We start from the raw sequence: 10788 nt of genomic DNA, 5'->3' as shown, positions 1-10788 counted from the left end.
CACATCTGCCTGGAGCATCCACAGCAGACCCATCAACTCTTCAACATAAACTGTGAGTAACATACCCTATAATACCAGTATTTATTTTCTTTATTTAGCCTTACTAAATTACTTAAAAATATATACTTGCAAATGATCCTTTTTTGCCATGAAAGCTAAACATAAAAGTTGAAATAACTGTATATACACTCTAAAAAAACAAACGGTGCTATATAGCACCAAAACAATTGCTTTGGATCGTAACGATAGAAGAACCATTTTAGTGCCATATAGCACCGGTGAAGAACCAGTGAAGCACCAGTGTAGAACCATATAGGGGCCATATAGCACCACATATGGTTCTACATAGCACTATATGGTTCTACACAGGTGCTTCACTGGTGCTTCACTGGTGCTTCACTGGTTCTTCACTGGTGCTATATGGCACTAAAAATGGTTCTTCTATCGTTACAATCCAAAGCAACTGTTTTGGTGCTATATAGCACCGTTTGTTTTTTAGAGTGTATAATAACTCGATTATATGTTAATAAATGTGTTTGTGACAATATGTAGTGTCTACCTTTGATATTGTATTGCAAAGTTGAGTATGATATTTCATCATTGCTTCTCAGTTTGTGGTGAACGTTTGATTTCCTAAAATAGCCTAACATTACATTGCATCACAGTCTTTCTATTATAAAAATCTGTGGGTAGTTACTTCATAGCAAGGTCCCCGATTCAAGCCCCGGCTTGGTCAGGTGGAGTTTATATTTTCTCTGTGTGAGCTTGGGTTTACTCCGATACCTTTCACAGGCCAAAAACATGCAGGTTAAGTGGATTGGAGATGCCAAATTGCCCCTTCCCCAATGTGTCTACGGATTAACCGATGAATATAACCATAGATGCTAGAATGGTGTTTACAAACCACACCATATATGATATATATCAAAATGCTAAATGTAAACATAGTATTAACAAAATCTCCCTTTATTTTTCTAACATTAACATCTGATTTGTCCTCCAGATTACTGTTAGATCAACTTGTGTTCATCATGGATAATGATGACCCGTGCCACTCAGGGCCCGAAGGTGGCCGGATTCTTGTTGACACGTCAAACTCAGCTGAGTGTAACCTTGTTGAATTTCAAACTATCTTCCATGATTGGATGCCAGGAGGAACCCCAGATGAAGGTAATGATGACTTACACTCTTAAACATTTTTGGTTTTGTTAAAGCTTCTTTTTCTATGACATCATCCAGCACCTTTATTGTTAAGAGTGTATTATCCCATTTTAATCCAGGGATTAACTGTTGTGATCATTTCTTCCCATTGAGTTTTCTTTCTCTTTTAACACAAGCTGCTGGTCTGTCAGTGGTGAGCGTTGATATGCATGCGAATGAGAACAAGAAAGGCCACAACACGAACAAATACAAGAACACCAACCTCATCGTACGCAGGAATCAGGAATTCACCATCAGCATCAAACTTAGCCGGCCCTTCAATGAACATCAGGACAACGTGCAGGTGGAGTTTCTCATTGGTGAGCGGTTGTCCATTAATGTTTTTCCCAAACCAACTCTCACTGATGTGTACAACACAATTCAATCCATCAAAACGGCATAGCTGTTTATTTTTAGATCTACATCAACAACAAGAAACACAAAAGAAACATCAGCAATTTGATGCTACTCACACTATAGTATGCTTTAATTCAATTCAGTTTAATTTGATTTATATTGGGCTTTCCACTATTGTTTATTGTTTCAAAGCAGCTTCACACATAAACAAATAAATATAAAAAAATATATATTTAAGATCTGTATGCATTATTGTCAGCTGAGACAGCTCATACATGTGTCGTGGTCTAGCCTTAAGCCTTGTTTGTGAAACCTAGGGTTGTCTGCATTTCTTTTTAATAAAAACTCTGATTACATTCAACCTCTGATCTTTATAAACTTACCATTTTTACTTAATATGGATGAATCTAAATAAATCCTCAACTTAAATTTCTTTCACCAAAATGCAAATATGTGTTCCCATTTTACAGGTACCAAACCTGATGTAAACAAGGGCACCTACAACATCGTGTCCATCGGAAAAGAGAAACGTGACGGCAGGTGGAAGGGTCGTGTGGTGAACACACAAGACAATGAGGTGGCAGTGGGCATCACACCGGACTCCAGCTGCATCGTGGGCCGTTTTCGCACTTTTGTGGTTGTAGTGAGTGATATGGGAAAACAGCGCACCGAGAGGAATCCTGACACTGATGTTTACGTGCTGTTTAATCCTTGGGATCCTGGTATTTTACATTTTGTATTGCATAATTAAAGTGATAGTTCACCCAAAAATGAAAATTCTGTCATCATTTACTCAGCCTCATGTTTTTTTTAAACCTGTATGGTTTAGAAAACCAATGGTTACAATCAGCTGGGTGCTTACCATAATTTATAAAAATATCTTCTTTTGTGTTCATCAGGTTGAGAATGAAAATAAAACAGGTTGAGAATGAGAAAATGAATTTAAATTTTTGGGCGAATTATCCCTTTAAGGCACAAATGTGGCTGGCAACAATCTTTATTTAAAGGGACATTCCACTTTTTAAAAAAGTATATACTTATTTTCCAGCTCCCCCAGAGTTAAACGATTGTTTTTTACCGTTTTGGAATCCATTCAGCTGATCTCTGGGTCTGGCGCTAGCACTTTTAGCATAGCTTAGCATAATCCATTGAATCTGATTAGACCATTAGCTTCACGGGAAAAAAAAAAAAAAACTAAAGAGTTTCAATATTTTTCCTATTTAAAACTTGACTCTTCTGTAGTTACATCGTGTACTAAGACCGACAGAAAATTGAAAGTTGCGGCAGATATGACTAGGAACTATACTCTCATTCTGGCGTAATAATGAAGGACTTTGCTGCCGTAACATGGCTGCAGCAAGCGTAGTGATATTATGCACTGCCCGAAAATAGTCCCCTGCTATTGAAAGTTACTAAGGGGACTATCTTTGGCTGCTGTGTAATATCATTGCGCCTCCTGCCGCCATGTTACAGCTGAGAAGTCCTTGATTATTATGCCAGAATGAGAGTATAGTTCCTAGCCATATCTGCCTAGAAAATCACAAAAACTAAAATTTTCCGTCGGTCTTAGTACACGATGTAACTACAGAAGAGTCAAGTTTTAAATAGGAAAAAATATTTAAACTCTTTGGTTATTTTTGAGCGTGATGCTAATGGTCTAATCAGATTCAATGAATTATGCTAAGCAAAGCTAAAAGTGGTAGCGCCAGACCCGGAGATCAACTGAATGGATTCCAAAATGGTAAAAATCAAATGTTTAACTCTAGGGGAGCTGGAAAATGATCATATTAAAAAAAAAGTGGAATGTCCCTTTAACATAACTCAACATGACAGCCTTTGATATGCTTCATGAGTTTAGCACAGGAACATCATTTTCTTGCAGATGATGTATTCATGCTGTTTGTGTCACTACACAGCGGATCAGGTGTACATGGAGAAAGATGAAGACAGGCAGGAGTATGTTTTAAATGATGTTGGGATCATTTACAATGGAGACTATGACAACGTGACGTCCCGTTCATGGAACTATGGGCAGGTCGGTAGATTTCTCAGTGCATTCAATAAAGATCAAATAGTCAAATAGTTTTCTGTGTAATGTTTAGTGCTCGTACAACTCAATTTATGTGATTTTTGTAGTTTGAACAAGGAGTTCTGGATGCATGCCTTCTAGTTATGGATGTTGGTAAGGTGCCGCTGGTATTCCGTGGAAATGCCACTCAAGTAGCCCGGCAGGCCGCAGCTTTGGTATGATTTGAAATTGACACATACTTTTGCATCATCTCCAACAAAATAATCTATCATTCAAAAGTTTGTATAGGGGTGGTGATGGCGCAGTGGATAAGACACTCGCCTTTGGTGTGAGAGACCCGGCTTCGAATCCACTGTGACACACCATTGTGTCCCTAAGCAAGACACTTAACACCTAGTTGCTCCAGAGGTGTGTCAGTGTGACCTCTGACATATATAGCAATTGTAAGTCGCTTTGGATAAAAGCGTCAGCTAAATGAATAAGTAAGTATTGCTCTTATAGCTCAGATTGGAACATCACTAAAATCCTTTCTTCCACTCGACCCGGTCCCGGACTGACTCTGAACAGTAACAGAATGCTGCACAGTTATGCACAGAATCATTGGGTGCAGCAATCATAACTGTTTTTTTTATCGTAAATTAAACACAGCTGTTGACCAATCAGAAGCGAGGATTGAAACTAACCATTTTATAACATTATATGAACAACACATACAGCATAATACATGGTGTTCATTTTGATTACCTGGTGGGATATATTTTCAGATGAATGTTCAGAATGATAATGGTGTTCTGGTTGGTAACTGGAGTAGTGATTACTCAGATGGCACAGCACCCACTGCCTGGACTGGAAGTCCTGAAATCCTGCTGAAATACGCAAGAAAAGGTGGCACCCCTGTTTGCTTCGCCCAGTGTTGGGTGTTTGCCGGTGTGCTGAACACATGTAAGTATGGCCATTACACCTATAGTATATAAGTGCCACCTGTAAAGCAGTGGTCTCCAACAGTGTGCCCGCAGGCACCAGGTTGCCCGCAAAGAGTCTGTGACGTGCCTGCCAAAGCACATTTTATTAATAGTCCTAATTGTAATATTTATTTATTTCATATTTTTTATATTAGCTATTGGCTTCTTTTATATATGTTAACATTTGAAACAATACTTAAACATCAGCAAGTAATAACTAATTTAATCAACAAGTAAAACAAAAATATTTTGAGTAGACTATATCAAAAAGTAGCCCTCCAGATTGTTTTATCCATTGGGGTAGCCCTCGCTCTCAAAAAGGTTGGAGACCCCTGCCGTAAAGCTTAGGAGTGACAACCAGATTTAAATGCAAAATGGCAGTATGCCAACAGTTTGGTGTTTGTTAATAGATAGTAAATAATATCTGTTCAAACAGTTGTGCGCTGTCTTGGGATGCCAGTGAGGGTCATCACCAACTACTGCTCCGCTCATGACAACACAGGCAACTTGATGACAGACATTGTGCTGGACGAAGCTGGTAGAGTGAACAAAGGAAAGACAAAAGATTCAGTGTGGTGAGAGTCTATAAACACACATGACACTCTGAACACATATTTTGAATTTGCACCCCTCAGAAGAGAAGTCACCGGCCGCCACTGCACTCTTATGAATTATAAAAGTTTCTTTGTCTGGCCAAACAGTCTAAAAATGGTGGGTTCTTTTAATGCATTTTTGGGTCAAATATAAACATTTTCTGGGTTTATTCAACCCAACGGCTGGGCTTGACCCTGTTACATTACAGACAATGATGCTGTGTTTTTACAGGAACTATCACTGCTGGAATGAGGTGTACATGAAGAGACTTGATCTGCCCCCACAATACTCTGGCTGGCAGGTGATTGACAGCACCCCTCAGGAGACCAGTGATGGTATGATCCTCTATCCCCCAGATTCAAAGACTAAGGGCCAGATTTAGTAGCCTGGTCCAACCAGACTCTCGTACATTCATTTCATTTGTACAGAGAGTCTGGCCACGCTCCATTGCAAAGCGTTACTTCCGTTAAGGAGGGTCCTCTGTTGAAGTTTAAAACTATTGGATCTGCCCAGAGTCACTCAGGATCTGCCATAGCCAATCGCTTACGTGTGGTCGTGACGTATATCATGCGCCCAAACCGGCCGGAAACAACAAGTCCGAATGATCAGACCAACAAAACTTCGCAAACCTGGTTCTTGCTCCGGCTTTAACTTCTGTATATTCTGCAGTTTTGCAACAACGGACCGAATAGTTTTTCCTCACGTCTTTCTCCGCTGCCATTACTGAACTACAACTCAAACTGACGCACGACCTCAACGTCATCGCGTTTAGCCACCGTTGTTAGTTTCGCAGGAGGGCGAAACCAGGCTACAGATTTACTAAACGGGGCAGATTAGCGTGACAGTGCAAGTCCATGGCATAAAATTCAGCTTTTTTTCGTGACTTGAACATGAATGTCTTTTTTTTCGTGTAACTCGCATGAATTTCTAATAGTTTTAAAAATTCTTTTTAGTGTCTGTGGCACTACTTTCTTTTTCGTTTCGTTTCATTTTATGCATTGTTTTCTCATTGTTTTTTCCTATTTTTTACCATTGTCGCTTGTGGTTGCGGTTAGAATCACTTTTGTGTTTCATTTTAATATATCCTATCCCAAACTCCAACTTTAACCCCAACCCCAAGCGACAATGATTTAAAAATAGGAAAAAAACAACGAGAAAACGATACATAAAATGACACAAAAAAGAAAGTCGTGACACGGACACGAAAAACTATTTATAGACATCTGTGCTGAATGGCACGGAAAAAACATTTAGTCTCTTGGCATGAAAAAAAATATGAATTTCATGCCATGAACATGAATAAATGAATCACATTTTTGTGACTATAACACAACTTTCTGTGAGATCATGTTGCAATAAACTGTTACGTGTATTACTGTACATAATCCTCTGGATAATATAATGTGCTCTCTGTGATGCCTCTTTTTAATAGCAATAATTAATAATTGTAAGCGCAATGTAATTTAAGCTTTTTTCGCTGTTAAATAATGACACAAATACTAGACATTACACACGCACAAACATTAGTAAATCGCGTTGCTTGAATTACATTAAATAAAAATGTCAACCTGATCTTACAAATTTTAGTGAAATGTCACACATTTATTTTGCATGACATTGTCACGTATTTCCACCATTTTACGTGCCCCTGACACAACTTTCTTTTCCGTGACAGTTTCGCGTATTGGTTACTCAACTGTTTTTCCTATTTTTAAACAATTGTTGCTTCGGTTTGGGGTTAGATTTGCTGTTTGTGTGAGGATGTCACTTAAAGTATTGTTTTATAAAAAAAATTGTTTGCATTTTTAAACCATTGTCGCCTGACGTTAGGGTTAGAGTTGGGTTTGGGTAAGGATGTCATTTTATGTAACAGAAATTTGTTCTAACCCCAAACTGAAGCGACAATTGTAAGAAAATAGGAAAAACAGTTGAGTAACCAATACGTGAAACTGTCACGGAAAAGAAAGTCGTGGCAGGGGCACGTAAAATGGTGGAAATACGTGACAATGTCACACAAAACTGAGCAAAATAATGCATGACTATTTAACGTATTTTGTGAGATCAGGCAAAAAAATTTATACATACTTCCTGTTACGCTAAATGGAAAGAATGACGGTTATTTGGTATCTCTCACTGAGGTCTCTATCGATGTGGCCCGACTTCTGTCAATGCTATAAAAGAGGGAGAAATCAGCTACCAGTTTGATGCAAGATTCGTTTTTGCCGAGGTAAATAACACAACACTTATACTGGCTATATGTATTTTATCTTTGGAAAGATCAAATTTAGTTTATTGGGTTTGCATGATAAAAATGGGAAAATGTCTTTGTTTAGCTAAACAGCGATGTGATCTACTATCAGTCTGATAAGTACGGAAAAAGGAAGGTCATCTATGTGGACCCTACGTATGTGGGAAAACTAGTTTTGACCAAAAAGTTGAATAGCAGTGAATATGAGGATATCACTTCTAACTATAAGTATCCAGAGGGTAAGTTTAGATGATGCCTTTTAAAGGGGACATATCATAAAAATGTGACTTTTTTCATGTTTAAGTGCTATAATTGTGTCCCAAGTGCTTCTATCAATCTAGAAAATGTGAAAAAGATCAACCCAGTAACTTAGTTTTGGTAAATCATTCTCTGCAAGCATGTGATAAAGTAAGTCTTTGAAATTTGGCTTCCCTTGTAATGTCAGAAGAGGATAATACCGCCCCTTAATCTGCACCAACCACGCCACTGCCATTTAGTGCAGAGATCAGCTCATTTGCATTTAAAAGGACACACCCAAAAACGGCAAATTTTTGCTCACACCTACAAAGTGACAATTTTAACATTATAATACATTATAATAAATTATCTATATGGTATTTTGAGCTAAAACTTCACATACATACTCTGGGGACACCAACAATTTTTTTTACATCTTAAGAAAGTCCTGTGAAATGTCCCCTTTAATTCATTTCAATTGTTAAAAGTCTTTCTTAAAGATATACACATTCCTGCCGTTTTAATAATTTTTCCGTTATTTTCCCATCAACATTCCTGATTCTAGGAACTCTGGAGGAGAGGGAGGCCATGGATTTGGCAGAGAGTCGTGGTGTTCCTACCAGGAATAACTTGGCACCAGCTGCATCTGGTCTGGATATTGAGGTCCAGGCCGACGTCGTCAAAATGGGTGATAATTTCAAGCTGACTATGAACCTTAAGAACCTGACCACCAAAAAATGCACCATCCATACCACCCTTACTGGCTGTGTAGTGTATTACACAGGTGTCATCAGCTCTTTTTTCAAGTTTGATAATGACGAAGTAACCGTGGAGTCGTTACAGAGTAAGACTTTTTGAATAAGCATTTTTCTCAAGCGTTAAATATTTTTCAGTATAAAATTTTATCTAAATCAAATTAAAACTGTTAAAAGTCATCAGAACACTGACCATTGATCCATAGGGTGATTATAAAATATCTTAGTATCATTAAATGCACCCACATTTTTTGGTTTCTTTAAATAAATAAAAGTTTCTGTTAAATGATTAATTTACAGCTGAGACGCTAAAAATAGATGTCCGAGCAATGGAGTACATGCCCTACCTGGTGGAACAATCCAATCTGATGTTTGTTGTGTATGGGCGAACTGATGACCTGGAGGTGTCTCTTTCCAAAATGAAAGTTGTCACCCTTCTCCCTCCTGACCTGACTTTACGGGTATACTTCCCCAGTTGTTGACACATTTTGCAGCTGTGTAGATCCACAATGTGACATTAAAGTTCAAAAGGCACGTGTTTATGCCGTTATCTACAGGTGATTGGAACTCCCCAGGTTGGCAAAGATCTCATGATATCTGTGGAATTCCTAAATCCTTTTAATTACATCCTGGAAAATGTGCAACTCCGCCTTGATGGACCTGATCTGATACAGACCAAGATGAAAACATACAGGTGAAATATTTAAGTGTTACGCACCAGCAAGGAAAATAAACACAAAAGAATAGATCAATTAAAGCACATACAATAGTAGGAGTTTACGGAGTCCCTAAGGGGACATGGAGAAAAAAATTAAATTAATTTTAGTAACGCGTGCGCATGTAAAACTTTTGTGCGCGCACATGAAACTAAACTTTAAAAAAAATTCTGCACACGAAAGTTTCACATGAGCACATGAAACTAAACTTTAGATTTTTTTTACTCCAATGTCACCTTAGGGGCTCGGTAGGAGTTTGACAAACAAGGAGCATACACAAATGTCCTCTCTCTGCATTAATGCCATTAGATTGATCAAAGTCACTATCTTTATACTGGATTTTTCATTACAATACATGCCTGTGTGTGTTTGCACTTACAGGCAGATTTTTCCTGGTGGCACAATTAAATATAAGGAGTCCATCATCCCCAAGGCTTTGGGGAAGAAGACACTGATGGCATGTCTGGATTGCAACACACTGAGGCAGGTCAACAATGAGGTTGTAATCGAAGTACTGAATGCTACGGACAACTAACAAGAGAAAGAAAATATAACAAATACAACATCACTTTGTTATTTACTTTGCTTGCCTTACTGATATTATGAAAGATACTCAAAATTTTAAATTACAATTTATATTTACATTTCTTTATCATCTTTAAAGAGTTTCTAAATTTAGTGATGATCTGAATGTAATTTTTTGTTTGGGAGGTGGGGGTGGAGGTGATTGGGGGGCTCAGGTCTTTTGACTAACATACTGTCATAGTAATCACAATATATTGTTGATTTTTTTTGTGCTATAATGCAATGGACTGTTTAAAGCAAACTACTAATAAACATCAAGCAGAAATGATTCTGACTGATTGAACTATTTATACAGAAAATGTATTCATTGATTTATACTGGAATTATACTGATAGCAAGCATGCTGTCACTTTTTCATAATACATATTAAACACTTTAATCAAAAAATATTTATAGATCAGCTCAAATCTATTGGAGACATCAGAAATAATAGAAATTAATGTTTTATTTTTTAATGAACAGTTTTCTGATGAAAAACAGTATTTTTCACATAATATGATTATCCAGTTTTTCAAGCAAATAAATCTACAATATTTTTGTAAAAATATAAGAGTTACTGTTAGTAAGAAGTCTGAATAAATAATTGATAGTATAGTATTGGTTTTGTGTAAGTTTGAAAAGCCTTTAAAATTTTGCTTCCCCCCAACTTCAATATATAACAATATCATAACAGTGTTAGAGCATGTTTAGCCAAATATCAACTTACTATTCTTATATGCACATAAATGTATACAGATCCCATATGGAAGACCAAATGCTTCAGAAAACATGAGATATTATGCATACCAAAAGTCATTTTTACAGAGGTAAATATAGAGGGTATATTTAGAGGGTATTCTGAGGGTATCTGAGGAGTTCACCACTGTAATAGTATAATTTTTCTTTTGACTAAATATATACAAAAGTTCAGTATACATTGATCAAGAGACAGGCAACATTTTTTTTGTTTAATCAACATTTATTTTTATGATACTTGTTTTTTTAAATGATGTCAACTTATCAAAGTAAAAACTTAAAAAGTAGGTTGGATTACCTTGCAAAACCAAGTGGTTTTAACTTGTATTTTACAGTGTGGCTTTGCTTTACAGATCAGAAGATATACATA

General features: G+C 37.2%; 1 protein-coding gene across 1 annotated transcript; it reads left to right on the top strand.

The window, feature by feature from the left end:
* LOC135785368 (coagulation factor XIII A chain-like) lies at nucleotides 1-9918 on the top strand. The gene is made up of 15 exons (XM_065294758.2): nucleotides 1-52; nucleotides 1004-1170; nucleotides 1338-1520; nucleotides 2028-2279; nucleotides 3474-3592; nucleotides 3694-3801; nucleotides 4351-4528; nucleotides 4985-5123; nucleotides 5374-5477; nucleotides 7281-7369; nucleotides 7476-7629; nucleotides 8193-8471; nucleotides 8683-8843; nucleotides 8940-9076; nucleotides 9480-9918. The coding sequence occupies exons 2-15, from the start codon at nucleotides 1032-1034 to the stop codon at nucleotides 9631-9633; spliced, it is 2196 nt and encodes a 731-aa protein (XP_065150830.2). The 5' UTR covers nucleotides 1-52; nucleotides 1004-1031; the 3' UTR covers nucleotides 9634-9918.
* The last annotated feature ends 870 nt before the right edge of the window (nucleotides 9919-10788 follow it).

The sequence above is a fragment of the Paramisgurnus dabryanus genome, chromosome 22 (assembly GCF_030506205.2).
Source record: "Paramisgurnus dabryanus chromosome 22, PD_genome_1.1, whole genome shotgun sequence".
Classification (NCBI taxonomy): domain Eukaryota; kingdom Metazoa; phylum Chordata; class Actinopteri; order Cypriniformes; family Cobitidae; genus Paramisgurnus; species Paramisgurnus dabryanus.
This window is presented reverse-complemented; position numbering and strand designations above follow the sequence as displayed.

Bases quoted from the DNA above. Each gene is read 5' to 3' on its own strand.
- LOC135785368 (XM_065294758.2), top strand. From the start codon at position 1,032: ATGGATAATGATGACCCGTGCCACTCAGGGCCCGAAGGTGGCCGGATT. The intron at 1,521-2,027 runs GTGAGCGGTTGT...CCCATTTTACAG, and splicing joins GCAGGTGGAGTTTCTCATTG to GTACCAAACCTGATGTAAAC. The intron at 7,370-7,475 runs GTAAATAACACA...GTCTTTGTTTAG, and splicing joins CAAGATTCGTTTTTGCCGAG to CTAAACAGCGATGTGATCTA.